Source organism: Mesoplodon densirostris, chromosome 7, assembly GCF_025265405.1.
Source record: "Mesoplodon densirostris isolate mMesDen1 chromosome 7, mMesDen1 primary haplotype, whole genome shotgun sequence".
In the NCBI taxonomy this organism is placed as follows: Eukaryota; Metazoa; Chordata; class Mammalia; order Artiodactyla; family Ziphiidae; genus Mesoplodon; species Mesoplodon densirostris.
Genome location: NC_082667.1, coordinates 61,072,617 through 61,090,420, shown reverse-complemented (window position 1 = coordinate 61,090,420; position 17,804 = coordinate 61,072,617). Strand labels below are relative to the sequence as shown.

General features: G+C 47.4%; 1 protein-coding gene across 11 annotated transcripts in view; it reads right to left on the bottom strand.

Moving 5' to 3' along the window:
* Positions 1-17,804, bottom strand: part of NUMA1 (nuclear mitotic apparatus protein 1) — a 74,160-nt gene that overhangs the window by 13,194 nt on the left and 43,162 nt on the right. For all 11 annotated transcript variants that reach the window (XM_060105552.1, XM_060105551.1, XM_060105549.1 and 8 more), the window contains 11 exons: positions 13,136-13,221; positions 8,060-8,139; positions 6,705-6,787; positions 6,030-6,110; positions 4,424-4,511; positions 3,000-3,120; positions 2,299-2,456; positions 1,872-1,989; positions 1,675-1,792; positions 1,232-1,372; positions 147-269 (listed from right to left, as the gene is read on the bottom strand). In XM_060105552.1, coding sequence (XP_059961535.1) covers positions 147-269; positions 1,232-1,372; positions 1,675-1,792; positions 1,872-1,989; positions 2,299-2,456; positions 3,000-3,120; positions 4,424-4,511; positions 6,030-6,110; positions 6,705-6,787; positions 8,060-8,139; positions 13,136-13,221 — 1,197 coding nt within the window. The remainder of the gene's footprint in view (positions 1-146; positions 270-1,231; positions 1,373-1,674; positions 1,793-1,871; positions 1,990-2,298; positions 2,457-2,999; positions 3,121-4,423; positions 4,512-6,029; positions 6,111-6,704; positions 6,788-8,059; positions 8,140-13,135; positions 13,222-17,804) is intronic.

Below are 17,804 nucleotides of genomic sequence, written 5' to 3'. Positions count from 1 at the left end.
GATAAAGAGACAAATGGGGCTCAGCACGACTCCGCGGTCCCCCTGGCCCCTCTGGGGATTGAGGTCCGCCAGGAACCTGAACATGGCGAACATGGGTCTGCTGCAATCCCAGCACACAGGTCTCACCCCTGCCCCTGAGATCCTACCTGCAAGACGTCACCCAGCACCTCGCCCTTCTCCCGGGGTGGGTTCTCCCGGAGCTGGGCCAAATGTTCTTCCAGCTGTGAAAGTTTTCCCTGAAGGATTTCATTCTTCTCTTCAAGGCATTTCTGGGAATAAACAAGAGCCCCATGTTAACAGAAGTGGAACAGGCACCAGATTACCATACGAACCCTTTTGAACATCAACAAAACATAAGACCCGATTACCTTATTACCAAGATCTCCTTTTGCCCTGACCTAGGGGAACTTGCAGAAACCAAGGACCTGGGACCATGAGAGGCCTGACTTTCTAGCCCTAGTACCAGGGCTCAATTAAGTCAAGTGACCTGCTCATTTCTTCTCCAAGGCTGCTGAGTTTACTCCAGATTTCCTCACTGTATGCCTTTCCTCAGTCATGTCTTGGCTCTCAGATAATCCCAAAACCCACCAGCTTAAAAATATCCCAACAGTCCGAGCATCAACAGCAGCAGCATCCCCTGGTCCCCTGCCCGACTTTACGCCACTGTTCACTAAGTACCTACAATGGGCCAGGCACTGTGCTGGGTACCTCTCTGAATGTCTAACCTACCCAAAAGATCTGGGAGGTAGCTACTACCATCCCTTTTTTGTTTTTTTTTTTTTAAAAGGGTAAGAATCTGAAGCTCAGAAATTAAGTGCCTTGCCCCCGGGCTACATGGTTATTAATAAGTGGCAGAGCTGGATTCTTAGCAGCAATAATAATAACAGCAACTAATTTACTGAGAGCTCACTTTGCACCAGACAATGTGTGTTCAGTGCTCTATATGCATTATCTTACAACGGATGATGAGGCAGCTACCCATTCTTTTTCCCATTTTAGGAAAAGGATGCCTAGAAAGAAGTCAAGTAACTTGTCCAAGAGCCACACCTTGTAAACAGCAGAGACAGGATTCATAGGTGTACTGGCCTGAAGCCCATTACAGCACACTATTAAGCCTTGACAAGTAGTCAGCATAATTCCCAAAGGCCCCAAAGAATAGAGCGGTAAACGGAATTCAGCTTTGAGTGTGTGGTCAAGACTGTGGCCCTGACTTCCCGAAGCAGAGGGTTACCTTGTCCTGCAGGGCTGTGCCGAGCTCCTTCTCCAGATGGGTCTGCTTCTCCACCCACTCCCGAGTGGCCTTGCTGTGCTCTTCTGTCAGTTCATTGAGGGCCCCCTGTAGTTGCTGCAGGTGACTGGCAAACTCCCGCAGCTAAGACAGACAAGAGGGAACGCCCATCACCCAGGGTCAAAACTGCCAACACCACTGCTATCTTCCCCCTGAGCTCCAGGGCCTGGATGGCTCCCATTAGCCTTCCAACCTTCCTCAAACCAATCGCAACTATTCACGTCTCTGACTCAGGACTACAAATCAAAACTTAGGGCCACCAGCTGGTCCCTGGCAGGAGCCAATTACGGAATGAGGACATTCTCCTCAACCCTCTTTGGGGGAATTTTCCAGACCAATTCAAGCTAAGGGGCTTCCAGGTGGGGGCCAGAAACCTCAACACTCACCTTAAAGGAAAGGTCCCCATTCTCTTCAGAAAGCTGGTTAATTTTGCGATCCATCTGGCTCTTCTCTGTCTTCAGGTCCTGGCACTGCCTCAGAGTTTCGTGGAGCCGTATGGTGAGGCTGCAAGCGAGGGGAGCAGTGAGGAAAGAGCATGTCTCCCCTGCCCCGGGTGTGGGAAGGACGGTAGGGAGCACTGTACCTCTCATTCTTGCCACGGAGCTCCTCAAGCTCCCTGGGCTCCAGCGGACTGGCTGCCTGCTTCTCGTGCAGCAGAGCCAGGCGGTCGATGCGCTGCTGCATCATGGCTATCTGCGCATCTGCCCCAGAGGAGGGGAGAAAAGAGGAGAGTTAGCACAGGACTAAGGGGAGGAGGGGGAGGGAGGAGGGGGAGGGGGAGGGAGGAGGGGGCGTCCAATCCCAGGGAAAGGAAGGAGGGTGGCAAGGACAGAACCAGCTTCCAGGAGGTCAGCCTGACAGGCTCAGGGCTGAGCTCTAAGGTCCCAGGCCAGCAGAGGGGACAACATGGAAGACAGAGGGGCCACGCCTCAGACAAGCCCAGCGCTTCCCCGGATGAAAATCCCAAATGCTGCCCGGTAACACACATCTGCCAGCGGCCAGCCACCTACCCTTCTCTGTGAGGAGCTTGCGGTTCTCGGCCAACTCCAGCTCCAGCTCGTCTCGATTATTTCTCTCATCCGCAAGCTGCTTCTTCAGCCGCCTCATCTGGAATTGTGGGGTCTGCAGAATGTCACCCATGGGGGAGGCTGGAGAACCTGGGAGGAAGCTGAGGAAGGAGATGGTCCAGATGCCATGGTCAGAAACTGACATGAGGGCTGAAGCTACTGACCACAGGCGGGGCTGGGGGAGCCGGGCCCTATGGTTGTGAGCAGCGGCTGCGGGACCCAAACACCTGGGTTCTGTCTGCAGTGCTACCTCGTGCCTTATGACATGACCCTGAGAAAGCTTTTCTTCTCCTTCCTCCAAGGCTTCATTTTCTCTATGCCCTCCCCCGCCCCCATCGGTGCAAAAGGAGTGCATTCCCTTTGCCTCTACAGAGCTGCACTAGGAGAACGGACTTTAGCACAGTCTCCAGGGAAGCAAGAAATTCTATAAACAGAGAACAGCCTTTGAGAGGCCTTCTGCCGAGGACAGATCCCAACCAATTCCCCCATTAGTACTGGGGCAGGGGAGGGCATCCCAGTTCTACAAGATACTCCAAGCACTCTTGATGACGTAAGGGGCTGGTCAACAGCTTAGCCTCTAGGATGCAGGGATCTGAAGACTGGATGTTGAGGCCCCATCCCGGGAGAAGAGGCCCAGCACATACTTGTTCCCACTGGAAGAGGCGACTTTCTGTAGCTCTAGGAAGCGAACCTCCCTCTTGGCCTGGTGGCTGGGTGGGGAGAGCTCTTCAGCGATGGTGCTGGAACAGGGGGAAGGGACAGGAGCTAGAGGGCAAGGAGTAAACAAGCCAAAGAGAGGTTAGTAAGAGGGTGGACAGATTTGCATCTTTACACAATTTGAGAACTCGCCTTAGTGGGAATGAATCCAGACACTTATAGGTAAGCTGCAGAGGGAGGCGCCTGGGCAGAACCTGAAGCCTGGTGTCTGGGTTATCCAGAGGTCAGTGCCCTAGGCCAAATCAAGCAAGGGGCTTCCGTTTCCACAGATCACCAGCACTCAAAGAGCGCAGTGAAGTGACTGTGTCCCCCGTGCTCAGAGACTGGACCAAGTGCTCACGCTTTTCCCTCAAGCCAACCCTGAGCAGATCTCCTCTCAGCCCCAATGACCTCTCGAGTCAGAGCCACCAGCCTCCTTGCTGAAGCCCTCCATTCTGAAATCGTGCACTGCCAGTATGACTTCTTTCTCAAAACCTCCTCTTCCCTTGGTTCCCACGGTGACCTTCGCATGGCCCTCCTACTTCTAACACCGGGTCTCCGTCTCCCTCACCTGCTCCTCCCTCCCTCTCCCACCTGCCCTCCAAGCCCCAGAGCTCTGATGGGGCCCATGTGCTCTGCCCACAGTGCCCAAGGCTTCAACGGCCATCCACACACAGACTTGCAAGCCCACAGCCTGGCCCAGAGCCCTCTCCTGCATTCTAGACTCACATCTGCAACATCTCCACCTGAAGGGCTCACGAGGAACCTGAACACAAGGAACATCAAATTCAGTGGCTGGATGAACGTGCCTAGACCCACACCTTACACCCTGTTGTCGTTAGATGGCTCTTCCAAACAGGCAGCACTCTCACTCTTTCTGATGTACTTCCAGCAAGACACTTGGTAGATTCGATATCTCCCTGTTCTAGCACTTATTCCTTATCATACATTCTGGTTTATGTATCTGCCTTCCCACCTAGAACACGGGCATTATGTAGGAAAAACAATTTTCTAAGACTGTGTACTCCCAGCTTATAAGCCTAGAGTAATGACTGTTTAAACTATAAAAAACAAAAAAAGAAGTGTGTGTGTGTGAGGGGAGGGGGGGCGGGTAGTCAAGGAGAACCCGCAGCAGACATGATCACTTATAAATGTTCTGCTTAGCTGCTGCCAGGCGCAAGAAGGAGCTCTGTGGGAACTGGGATGATGGCAACATGGCCCAGAAACCAACTTACCCCCTTACACACGTTTCCTAAGCACCAGCTCTGTGACTTGTGTTGGGGCAAATCCCCACTGCACTTCCTGACAACTCAGCATCCTAGCAGTCCCCAGCTCAGAAAAGATAGGATCCTTGGGAGTGATCCCAACTTACCTTTCTGTAAGAAGTTCTCTAAGTCCTCATTCAGGTTTAGCCCATCCTCATGGTCCAGCACAAATTTGAGAATGACAGCTAACTCAGCCTGGACCACAGACAGAGAAAGAGCATCATTTAGGTGTTCAGGAGGCCCGAAGGGATGGAGGGCACCATCCTGGCCGTGCCAGCCCTAGGAGCCTGCTGGAGCCCATTCTTCCTCTCAGACCTGAAGACCCATGGTCCAGCCAAGAACACTCCACCAGAGACATGTTCACCCTACTTGTCCCCAGCCCCTCTTCTCCCCTAAAGATGCACCCAGGGTGAGACAGAGGTCCAAACGGACTTTGCTCCTGACCATGAGATGAGAACAGGCAAAGTAATGCAGTCAGAAAGCTTTTATACATAACCCCGTTGGCCTCTTCCAGCTGACCTCACTGTTGTTCTTTGTCTGAGTGAGAACACCTCCAGGGCTCATCCAAAGCTTAGCCACCAGCAGGTATAATCTTGCCTTCTCTGTCTGAATTCCAAAGCTACAGAGTTGATCTGATTATCCTGGTCATCTCTGTAGTTCCTTATTCCTTTAGAATTTGTTTCTACCAGGTCTATGATCAGCTTGGAGCAGAGAAAAGGTTAAAGAAAGGAAGGAGGGCTTCCCTGGTGGCGCAGTGGTTGAGAGTCCGCCTGCCGATGCAGGGGATGCGGGTTTGTGCCCCAGGCCGGGAGGATCCCACATGCCACGGAGCGGCTCGGCCTGTGAACCATGGCCGCTGAGCCTGCGCTCCACAACGGGAGAGGCCACGGCAGTGAGAGGCCCGCGTACCGCGCCCCCACCCCAAAAAAAAAAGAAAGGAAGGAGCCACCCATGCCTCCCACTACAACCCCCAACCCCAGAGACGAGCCACGAGCTAAGTGAGTACGAAATGGGATGACTCAACATTTCTATCACCACATGAAAGGCCACAGCTCTCTGGACACTGCCCCACCAGTCACCTACATTACCCACTGTGGCATCCCAGCTGCTTCTGCTCTGGAAAATAAAGGACAGCTGCTCATATAGGAAGCAAGGAAAACATCAGGACCCATATGGCAGGTAGCTCCTGGAAACCAGGTCAATTCCCTCTCTAATGAAGCAGATGCACCAACTCCTCTTCACTTAGGGACCATGCAGAGGAGGGGAGAGGACATAACCGCTCTGAGCTAGACTGTCATGACGGACAAAGACATTCTCACTAATCCTTCCTACTAGAGGAAAGGAGGAAGAAATGGAGTGACAGTTTGTGTAAAACACACACACACACACATACGGGAGCACATATACGAAGAAAGAATAATTTCTACGTGCCAAACAGTTCAGGTACGGGTACAGTTAAACTTATGTACATGAAAAGGACATGGAAGTATATCCTTTAAAAGTTAGCAGTTATTGCTGAGAATGAGATTACTGGCAACTGTTATTTCCTTCTTTGTGCTTTTTTATATCTTCCAGACTTTCTATAATGAATGACTATAACTACTATAACATAATTTTTTTAAAAAACAACATATGTTGTTTAAAGAAAAACAACTGGAATGAGGTAAAACACAGGCAAGACCTGCTGGGCGGGGTGGAGGCACAAGGGCTTACCTGAATCTTGTATTCAAATTGTTCCCAGTCCCTGGGACTTCTGGAGCTCATGGAGGAGTGGTATAAGAGCAGCATGGTCATCTAGAAGCCAAACAGGAGGCAATCACTGAGCAGGACTCTCTTCTCGGTCCCCAACCCCTGCCCCACTCTGGGGACTCTGAGCTATTCTGAGACCCTTCCAAAGCTCCTAGAATTCAGCAGCCCCAGGCCACTGCCCTTAACTGCATCAGGAATCACTTGATTGAGGACTCAGTGCTCACTGTGCAAAAAGCCAGGTGCCAGAATTCCTGCATAACTGAATTCCTGGACTCATGGAACCCTGGGTATGAAGCTTAAGGCATCCTCTATAGGCCAGCACCCAGAAACAGAAGAGGGAATGAAGTGGACTGAGCTAAAAAGAAAAGTGTGACGACAGCTGGGTGAGGCCTGATTCCTACCAGGTCTCCACTGAGGCCACAGTAATGATCTAGTCAAGCTCTCTGTCATAAAGGTGGGCTCCTAAAATCCTTGGCTGAATCAGCCTCTGCCTCACTAGGTAGCTGCCTGGACCTACCGCCAATCTCCACGAGGCCCAGAAATAAAGCCCCACCACTTCTTCTGGGTTAAGAGAAGGCTCCTCTGCAGGCCCCTCTGGTGCCACCCTCCGCCCAGACCAGTCTGGTATTCCACGGGTACCTTGGCAAGTTCCAGCTCTGATCCCTCCATCACCTTCTGCACTGACACCAGGCATTCTGGAGAAGAGGGATGTTTTCGGTTTCCTGTAATGACAACAATGTAGAAAACAAGGTGAATTTCCTGGGGACCATCCCTGAGATCATCAGAACACATCACAGTCAGAGGAGCAGAAAGGCTGGTGGGACCAGGAGACGCAGGGCTCCTTACTCCTAGGTCCCCTCTCGCCCAACATACACGTTTCCACCTGAAGTTAGTTCTATCCTGGATTGGTCCAAGAACTACAGGGATAGTTCAAGAAGAAAGCAGGCTGGAATTCACAGCAGCTCTGGGGCCTGACATTGCACTCACCTACCCACGCACCAACTCCCACTCAGCACCACAGAGGAGGAGCCCAGAGATTCCAGGTCACTCAAGAGTCTCATTCCAACTGCGGCTGCAGAGGAAGCCCTGAGTCAGACCAGGGCTGGGACACCTGGTTCTTATGCTGCCAGAGGGGCATGGCTCAATTACTAACACCCTGATTTATCTAAATCCATTATCACCTTTCTTATAATTCTCTTGAGGTGGGGATGGTAGATAGCTCCCGTGTCAAAGATGAGGACTCTGTCCACAGCTATATGAGGGAGGGGAATTCACAAGTGCTGTGTTAGAAGCTTTGCATGTGTTATTTTTTTTAATATTAATTCACTCATTCATTTATTTATTTGGCTGCACCGGGTCTTAGTTGCGGCATGCGGGATCCAGTTCCCTGACCAGGGATCGAACCCAGGCCCCCTGCATTGGGAGCACAGAGTCCTAACCACTGGACCACCAGGGAAGTCCCGCATGTGTTCTTATTTACTCTATCCATCAACCTTAAGAGCAATTACTATGATCTTCATTTTAAAGACAGGGAACCCATGTCCAGAAAGGTCACACAAGCAGTAGAGTAGGAGGGCCAAGATTTCAACCTTAACCTGCCTGTGCCCCTATACCTATCACCTAAGCAATTAATTCAATGTTATCAGGGTAAAATGTTTTTCTTGCAAGGGGAAGAGGGTAACATGGATCCTTCTGTCTCCTTGCAGTGGGAGGAATGGGAGCCCAAGGTGATGAGTCCCCAAAACCGACCCTCTGGCTCTACCTGGATCCTGAAATGGGCTCTGGGACTGCAGGGACACTCCTCCCCAACTGGTGCAGGCATCACCAGGCCCAGGGAAGCCACCCCAGTTGTACTCATCTTGGTGGTACAGAGTGGGCAGCCTCGAGCCTTTGCTCCCCCAGATACCTGGGACCTGGTTCTTCCAGGTCCAGATCCCCAAGTCCCAGGAGCTGAGGAAGCAGCTCCTTCCCAGCTAGATAAGAAAGGTGCTTACTCTGCAGAAAACTGCACACAAATTCCAGTCTCTCTGGCACCGGCTGCTGCAGGATTTGCTGCCCTTCGTCAGTGCCGTGGCTAGAAAAAGAGCAAGTATTAGAACCAGAGTACTTAGCCATCCTTCCCTCCTTGCTACTGCATTACACACCACCTTCCCAACCCTTCAGGCTGGATCTGTGCTGGATCTGGGGGAGAACCAGACCAGACACTGGAGGCGGGGGAGAAGATACCGAGACACCATTTAGCCAGAAGGAACTGTGTCGTGGGTGAGAAGTGGGGACTTGAGGCATGAGGTCCTCCTGGAAAAGACGGCATTTGTGAATATCAAAAAGCTCTGTGGGAAGGGGGTTGAGAGGCGATGGAGGCAGCACAGATGACTGGAAAGCTAGGACTGATAGCCTGCAACGGCTCAAGTGTGCAACGTCAGGATGCCTGCGAATGTGGCTAGAGTACGAGTCAGAGAGGACTGTGGAAAGGGAAAAACAGATCTAAAAACTGGAAGAACAGGAGGGAACAAGGCTCTGAAGTGACAGGGCAAAGTTCAACACACACTGAAGGCTGAGGTGGCCTCCAAGAGGCCAGGCCAAGGGACAATCACTCTCCATCTGTGGCCTTTGTGGTGCTTGTGTTTGTTTAAGCGGAAAGGCAAGCAAAGTGTGGAGAGCAATGAGGGCAGGGAGGCAGCAGGGGGAGCTCTCGCACTGCCCTGGCCCCTTGACCCGGCCCCTCAGGCTGAGTGCAGTTTCATTTTCGGAAGGGACTACCCTTACTTCAAGTTAGAAAGCTGACTTTTCTATCTAGGCTACGGCTGAAGATACTGATTGAAAAGCCTCCTGTTCTTCAGAACCTGAATCTCTAGGTCTCAATCAACTTTCTGGAGGGCAGGGCAGACTCTAGAATCCTCCAGTGCCAGACATCCTGCAAAGCACAAGAAGCATCCTAGGCAAGACCACGAGAGTAGCTCCCTGCAGCTCCCACTGGATTACAAAGGCTTCTTCCAAGTGAACCCCCCACAGGAGGCACTTTGGGTAGCTGGTCTGTGATTAGGGACACCTACAAAGTCTTTTAGAGATACTCATCTCCTCACAGACTCCTGAAAGAGCCATCTTCCCTACCCATCCACAATCTGGACTGTTGTGACTTTCTTTGCCCTCAGCACAGAGTAGTAATTTACCTAAGTGTATTCCATTGGATAAAAATAAACAGGGTGGGCCTCCCTGGTGGCGCAAGTGGTTGAGAGTCCGCCTGCCGATGCAGGGGATACGGGTTCGTGCCCCGGTCCGGGAGGATCCCATATGCCGCAGAGCGGCTGGGCCCGTGAGCCATGGCCACTGAGCCTGCGCGTCCGGAGCCTGTGCTCCGCAACGGGGGAGGCCACAACAGTGAGAGGCCCGCATACCGCAAAAAAAAAAAAAAAAAAACAGGGTTCTTGGGCTAAATGTTTGAGAAATACTGGGTTAAACCAAACTGAACATTTTCTAAAGAAGGTATAAACACACATTATTTCCTAAACCTATCTGACCACAAACCTCTTCTTTCCCCCACTGAGCCCCTGGGATAAGTACAGGTGCATGGAACACGCTTTGAAAAACACTAGTCCTGGGGAAATCCAGCCCATCCTTTAAGACTGCACTCAAGTCTCATCTCTGGCAGGAAGCCAAGCAGAACCAGTGCAAGTCATGTCTCCCCTCTGCTTCTCAGGAATTCCTACAGGACTCACGGATACAGGTGCATCATTTATAACTGACCGCTCTTTGTGAGCTGAAAGCTAGGAATATAGCAGGTGCTGAGTACATATGGGCGGACTGACAGATGAGGAATACTTTTTACTGGGAAGAGCAGAGGTCAACGTCAGTAAGACAAATGTCAGGGCTTTAAGTTTTCTGGAAAAATGCCTCCACTAAACTCTGCTATGCAAGCCTCATAGATATCAAAGAAATGGGACAGCCTTTTTGCTTCAGGCTGTTCACGCCCAGGAAAACAGAAAGGGAAACTTATCAGAGGGGTGGAGCCCAAAGAATTCTCCCAGAGAGAAGGCCAAGTGGCCAAGGAACAAGCTTTTGTTCGATTCCCACAGCTATCTGCCACCAACCCTGCCATCCTCCGCTGCCTTTCCTGAGAACTAGGTGTCTGATTTCAGTTAGCAACAGTAGGAGCATCACAAATGAATCAGCCAGAACATGTTCACCAAGAACGTCTGTTTTCCCAAAGGAAGTTGGTCTGAATCGTCCTGGATTTGAGATGGAAATCAGGGTTAACCTGGGATTTCAACAGCCCCTCCATCCAACAAACACACACATTCTCTCTCTCTCCCCCCACCCCTCCCCCCACACGGCTCTTCTAGTCTAAAGCTCAGGCAGCACCTTAGAAAACAACTTGGAAAATGGGCATCTTGAATTTTTGACCCTCCTTATGAAAATTTCCCACAGGGTCATAAACCTACAATGGCTAAACCAAGGACATACAGCCTCACCCCTGGACACATCTACTGCTCTTGTCATCAGGCCAAGGAAATTTATCTCCTCAAAAGCAAAAGCTCCTTGTCTGAAGTCCAAAAAAAGCATGCTGCACCCTACTGCGTGTTACAACAAGGCATATCATAACTGGCTGCCTCTCCTTTAGTAATGTTAAATTGTAGGTTAGGTATTGCCAGCCTAACAGTTTTACTGGCCATTGATGTTAGTTGCCTAGATCTACTACTTTCATTAGGGTTTGCAAAATGATGATTTTCATTAGGAGTGGCAAAATGATCATTTATAGGTAGTGCACAACTCCATCTATATAGTATCCTTGAAAAAAATCTTAAGCTAATTAAGTTTAGATCTAATTACCAGTTTATAGGCAACAAGGGGAAGAATAAGTTAAGTAGTACCATAAAGACACAATTAACAAAAGTCAGAATTTAGGAAATTCTACAGGATCAAAAAAAAAGGAGTGGAGTATGGAGGTAGAAATGAGTAGGAAACAAGACTGGGAGGGCCCCTGATGAAAGCGCTGAATACCAAGCTGCAGATTTTAGATTTCAACCTCCTAGCAAGGAAGCGCCGCTGAGGCCCATCAGCTGTGGAGCATCACAATGAAAGCCCTGAGATCGCATGTACAGGAACACCCTGCAATAAGGACAGTTTAGAGAAGAACGAAGTCTCGAGGCCCTGGTATCCAGAATGAGGCAGAGGAAGGGATGTGAGAAATCTTCTAAAGGACACGCTGAGAGGATGGTGACCGATTAGCAATCAGTGCCCAGGTGAAGGAGGAATTCAAGATGATGTTGAAATGGCCTGTCTGGGTAACTGGGAAAGAAAATGTGAGTGTCCTGGAATTCCCTGGTGGTCCGGTGGTTAGGACTCGGCACTTTCACTGCCAGGGCCCAGATTCTATCCTTGGTCAGGGAACTAAGAACCCGCAAGCTACGCGGTGCAGCAGGAAAAAAAAAAGAAAGGAAATGGTAGTGTCTGTATCAAAATAAGAATACAGTGACTTCTTTCACTAAGGTAGGTGGGCTGGTTAGAGCCACAGGGACTTTTAAGAAATCATATCGGACACCCCATTATCAATATAAATCTCAAAAGATTTAAAAAAAAAACCACTCTAGCAAACCCATCTGTCATGGGGGCACTCAGCCCCACAAGACTTTGCTGATAGAGAATATCAACTACATTTTCATTCACTCATTTTCACCAACAAACATTAATTAAAACCTAATCACTGCACTGTCCTAAGCTAGGTATGGAGGACCCGAAGATGAATTAGACCCAGATCCTGCCTTTGACGAGCTCAGTTCTACCTTCTTTCCCTGTCAATGAGCTGCTGCCTATGAACCTGCTTCACAGAGATGCTGAATCCCTGACACCATTCCTACCTGCTGTGTGTGGAACACAAACACCCTCAACACTTCAGATCTTGGTCTGAGGGACCCCCCGTCTATTGTGCTTCCCTTTAAACAGGAAGGGTTGGTCCTTTCCACTGTTCCCCCAATTCCTTATATCATGCCTGGCCTCTACTTTTGCCCACAGCACAAAGAAGTAAGAAGTTCATCAGTTTTGCCCTTCATAATTGCTAAAAGTTGAGGATACAGGAAAAAGGGTGAACCACATGAGCTTTAAAAGGATAAATGTAGGTTACAGCTTGACCAATCTTTGCTGGGTTCCAGAAAGGTAAGGTATGAGGAGGAGGCCCCACTCCACTCATTTCCCAGATAACTGTGAAGTTCAAAGGAAATGTGCTAAAGACACAGATATGAAATTTAAAGGCCTAAACTAAAATCCTGGCTACATGACAACAAGCAGCTTATCTAATGCTAATCGAACTCACAAAGCCAGTTAATGAGGCAGGTGAAAATCCCGGGAATGCTATAATGGGTTAGAGAGGGGCATGACTGTGCTGTGCTAACAAGTTAGAGATTTTTAGGCACTGCTTACTTCCCTCAAGTTTAAAAGCTTCCGGGCCTCCCTGGTGGCGCAGTGGTTGAGAGTCCGCCTGCCGATGCAGGGGATACGGGTTCGTGCCCCGGTCTGGGAGGATCCCATATGCCGCGGAGCGGCTGGGCCCGTGAGCCATGGCCGCTGAGCCTGCGCGTCCGGAGCCTGCGCGTCCGGAGCCTGTGCTCCGCAACGGGAGAGGCCACAACAGTGAGAGGCCCACATACCGCAAAAAGAAAAAAAAAAAAAGTTTAAAAGCTTCCCCTTTCTTCTTCCTGGGCCTACAGGTTGCAAAGAGGGCTTGTGAGATAAGGATGAGTCACGAAAAGAGGGCTGTAGAAGACTCCCATTGAGACAGAGGACGGAGCCCCAGGCTCCTGGGACACTGTGAGAACACGGAGAATTGGAGGCTCTTCTGTGAAAGAGTGAGGAAGCCTTAAGATGGGACAAGAGTGAAACCGCTCTCATAAAGACACACAGTGACTGGAGAACGAGGTCAATGTATTCTTGCCTCTGGGGCCCACACTGGCTTAGACATCCCAGTCCTGCGGTGCTTTCTGGTCACAGCTGTCAACGAGGAAAGGAAACAAATGCAGTCCCCACCCCAGCATGCAGCTTCACTTGAGAGGCTGGAGAGGGATGCGGCACAAACTCACATGCTGTCAATGATCCTGAGGAAGACGCTGCAGTCCTGGAGCTGCAGCACGGCCTCCACGGGGTCAGCCACGTGCAGACTGTTCACCTGTGAGGCAAAGGGAAGAGCCTGGTGAAACCGTCATAAGTGCAAGAAGCCCCCCGGGGGGTGGGTGGGGGGGCGGTCCACTCCCTTCCCCAGGTGTTGACAATTCTGTTTGTTCCAACTGTCTATAGTTGTAACTAAAGGAATGAGAACAGGTGATTCTAGGACTTTTAACTTCCAACTCATCCACTAACAGCCACCTGAATGCCGCCATCAGAGTCCTTCCTTTGGCTTCAACTAAATAAGAGCTTAAATTCTCCCAGAACGTTCCAGCACTTGGGGTGTACTTTAAATATAATTAGGCATCCAATGGTTCTACAAGAATACTGAGAGCTTCTAGAAGAAAACTGTACCACCACTGCCTCTGGAGAGAGGAACCTGATGGTTGGGAGTTGAGGTAGGAAAAAGGCTTTTTATACTATAGCCCTTTGTTATCTCTTGAATGGTTACATTATAAACCTTCGTAGCTCAAATTTTTACATTACAGCCCTTTGTATATCTTGAATTTTATAGCTCTTGAAATGTGAATTTTGCGTCTACTCAAAATTTACATTATATACTACATATATTTTATATACTCCCACACAGATATAAAATCTTGTGATTGATGCATTTTAAAATTCTTTCCAGACATGAAACTTCAGCTGAGGCAGGGAGAAATGATGAGGGAACAAGATAATAAGAAGGAGGGCGGAAGGGAAAGAAAAGCTAGGAACCCCAAAGAAAAACGTGTCAATTCTGATCCAATGGCCTCTCCCTTTCCTTGCCTTCAGGCAGACATTCATCTAAATCAGTCTTTCCCACTAGAAAGTTCACCAGCAGTCACATGCAAATGAAGCAAGTACACAGGTTTATTCAACAAGCATATATGGTTGATTTCTACAGAAAAACCTCATAAATTCCACAGGTACCAAGTTCAGAAGCCCGGGCTGAAGTTCACCTTTGTAGTACCTTATTAAGAAGGAAGGGTCTGCTAAGTCAATCAATCACACATGCAAGACTGAGGGAGAAGGGAGACATCCTGCTTTACAAGTTATTTTTTAAAACTTCAGCATAGTGGTTATGCACAAACGAGTAGATTCTATTTATAAATGTGCTCTTTATTTTTTTTAATTGAAGTATAGCTGATTTACAATAACCTGATAGTTTCATAGTGATTCAGTATTTTTGCAGATTATCCTCCATTATAGGTTATTACAAGATAATGGGTATAATTCCCTGTGCTATACCGTATACCCTTGTTGCTTATCTATTTATGTGTAGTAGTTTTGTATCTGTTAATCCCTTACCCGATAATGTGTCCCTCCCACTTAAATGTGCTCTTCAACAGGCACTGGGCTGGGGGCTCCCAGACAAGGATTTTTGAGTCCAGCTCCTCCACTAACTTGCCAGGAACCTTTGTTATCAACTTTGTTGCTTTCTGTGACTGTTTACTCACTTGTCAAACTTATCTACCTTAAAAGACCAGTGTGTGTTCAAATGGGATTGTGAATGCAAGAACACATTACAAAATAAAAGTACTAAATGCAAAGCACTACTATGGTTATGAAGTAGATCCAGCAACACTTCTACTTCTTAGCAGTTAACTTAGCTGACTGCACTGGAGGATCAAGAGGATTAAAAAAAAAAATCAGTGTTTCAGCTACAGAAATGATAGTACTTATTTCCATTAAATAATTTTATATTAGAAAAACTTCTAAATAAACCTAAATTAAAATAGGTTGAGGGACTTGCCTGGTGGCGCAGTGGTTAAGAATCCGCCTGCCAATGCAGGGGACATGGGTTCGAGCCCTGGTCCGGGAAGATCCCACATGCTGTGGAGCAACTAAGCCTGGGAGCCAGAACTACTGGGCCTGCACTCTAGACCTCGCAAGCCACAACTACTAAGCCCGCGTGCCACAACTACTGAAGCCCATGCACCTAGAGCCCATGCTCCGCAACAAGAGAAGCCATCGCAATGAGAAGCCTGCGCACCGCAAAGAAGAGTAGCCCCTGCTCGCCGCAACCAGAGAAAGCCTGCACGCAGCAACAAAGACCCAACGCAGCCAAAAATAAATAAATTTACTAAAAATTTTTTTAAAAAATAGGTTGAAAGTAAAAAAAAATTTTAAGTGCAGAATATAAAATACAACCTTCTCACTGGACTCTTAAAAATAATAACTTATACCACCTTTTGGGGGGGGGTGCTTAATCTAATTAGAAAAGACCAGTGTGAATTTTCTAGGAAAACTGAATATTCCAGGCCAAGGTCCCTTTCTACCTGCTGAAAATGAAGAGACTGCACGACTTAAGCATCCAAAAACCATCTTCTTTTAATATCTGCAATCTAGGTAAAACATTCAAGGGCTGTGAATGCAGGTTCGCTAACAAGATTGAAAAAAATCGTACCAGTTAGCTGATTTAAAGTCACTTAAGGAATCTGGATTCATCTCATACCAATTAAGTAATAATCCAGCAATAGTTTCTTTCATGGATATAAAAATGTATTTTCTTCCTGTGCATTATTTTGCTCTCAAATGATAAATCATTTAAAAGTTGAAGAAGTGAAGAAGCTCCTTTATCTCTCGTCAGGGTATAAAATGTGAGTGAGGACCAAGCTCACTGAAGAACTGCTGTAAGGCTTTCCAGGTCATTTAAGGTGGCTGAATCTTTTTTTTTTTTTTTTAAATAAATTTATTTATTTGTTTTTGGCTGTGTTGGGTCTTCGTTGCTGCACGCAGGCTTTCTCTAGTTGCGGTGCATGGACCATTCATTGCAGTGGCTTCTCTTGTTGCAGAGCATGGGCTCTAGGGCAGGAGCGCTCAATAGCTGCAGCTCGTGGGCTCTAGAGTGCAGGCTCAGGAGTTGTGGCGCATGGGCTTAGTTTCTCCGCGGCACGTGGGATCTTCCCGGACCAGGGCTCAAACCCATGTCCCCTGCATTGGCAGGCGGATTCTTAACCACTTCGCCACCAGGGAAGTCCCAAAGGTTGTTGAATCTTAAAGTTCCCTATATTCCCTATATAACAATATACTCATTATAATTGCTGGGTACAGAATAATTTCAAGCCATACTTTAAGTTAAATAAAATATAAATTTATTTTTACATTAGAAAATAAATTACTGAAAATTTGGAAAACAGAAAAACTCCACTCACTAGTATTTTAATACATGCACTTTCAGCATTTTGATATATTTCTTTCTAGTCTTTTTCCCTAAGTCATTTTTTAAAAAAATCACAGTTGTGATTGTCACACGCATGTGTTCTATGCCACTTTTCTGGCTACCAAGCATTATTCCATGTTGCTACAGTGTCATAAAATCCACTTTAGCTGCCTAACTTTTGTTTAAACTGAAAGATTATATCTAACTATATTTTAATATATTAATGCATGTTCATTGTGATTTTTGCGAAAAGTATACAAGTATCTGCTGTTAAATCAAACTAGTCTTGTGTCTGTTTTTCTCTGTAAAGGTAGTAGTCACTATAAAAACAAGCCTAGGACCAAAATAAGTAAACTGATAAACTTAAAACAACGTGGCTAAAGGATCCCCTAATATTCAGTCAATCTACTGAACTAGACACAGAGACACAACCCAACCAGCCTTCTGGGGAAGAGGAGAAAGAGATAATGTTTCTACTACAGACATAAAACACTGACATGTAAATATAAAATATAAATATAAAACAACCATTTTAAACTGTACAACTAAAGTTTGCATCTATTTCAGAAACTGAAGACTAAGGATGCACATTTTGTATGCTAAATACATACTTCCTGACTACAGATTTGACAGTAATTAAAGACCCTGTTTTATTAAACCCCCACCCTCCTTGGAAGTTAAAAATTCATTTCCTTTAAGGATTCTATAATTCTTTCCTTTTTTTTTTTTCTATTTTTTTTATTAGTTTCTGCTTTATAACAAAGTGAATCAGTCATACATATACATCTGTTCCCACTATAATTCTTTCTTGAACTTGGCTCTTTAATTGGCCCTGATTGGTCAATAGTCAGGGCGACTACCGAAATACCCTTTACCAAATAGCATGCCCAGGCAATATTTTATTTATTTATTGGCTGCTCTGTGCAGCATGCGGAATCTTAGCTCCCCAACCAGGGATCAAACTCGTGCTGCCGGCAGTGGAAGTGCAGAATCTTAACCACTGCAATGCCAGGGAAGTCGCCCAGGCAATATTTTAATATTTAAGTGCTTTTTACAGACATTATCTTATTATCCTCACAATAATGATTATTATTTTATTTTTAGAATATATTAAAAAAATTTTTTTCTTTCCATTTTAAAAATGAGGTGCTGAGAGACTAAGTAACTTGTCTTGGGTCACACAGGCTAGAGCAATGATTCTAAGCTGGGCTGTCTGACTCTAAGGCCCATGTGTGTCATCGTTACACTCCGTGGCCTCTTCTGTTTCTCTGTAGTTCCCAATGCTCAGCATTATTTTTTCATTTGCCATTGTCTTGGGCAGAAGTATATGAAAAGACCTAGCAGAAGAATTTTGGTGAAGTAATCAAGAAGGCACCAAAAGGACAATGGAAGCTCACAGAAACATGGTAAGGAGAGCCAGGAGAACCTTGCCCTGAGATTAA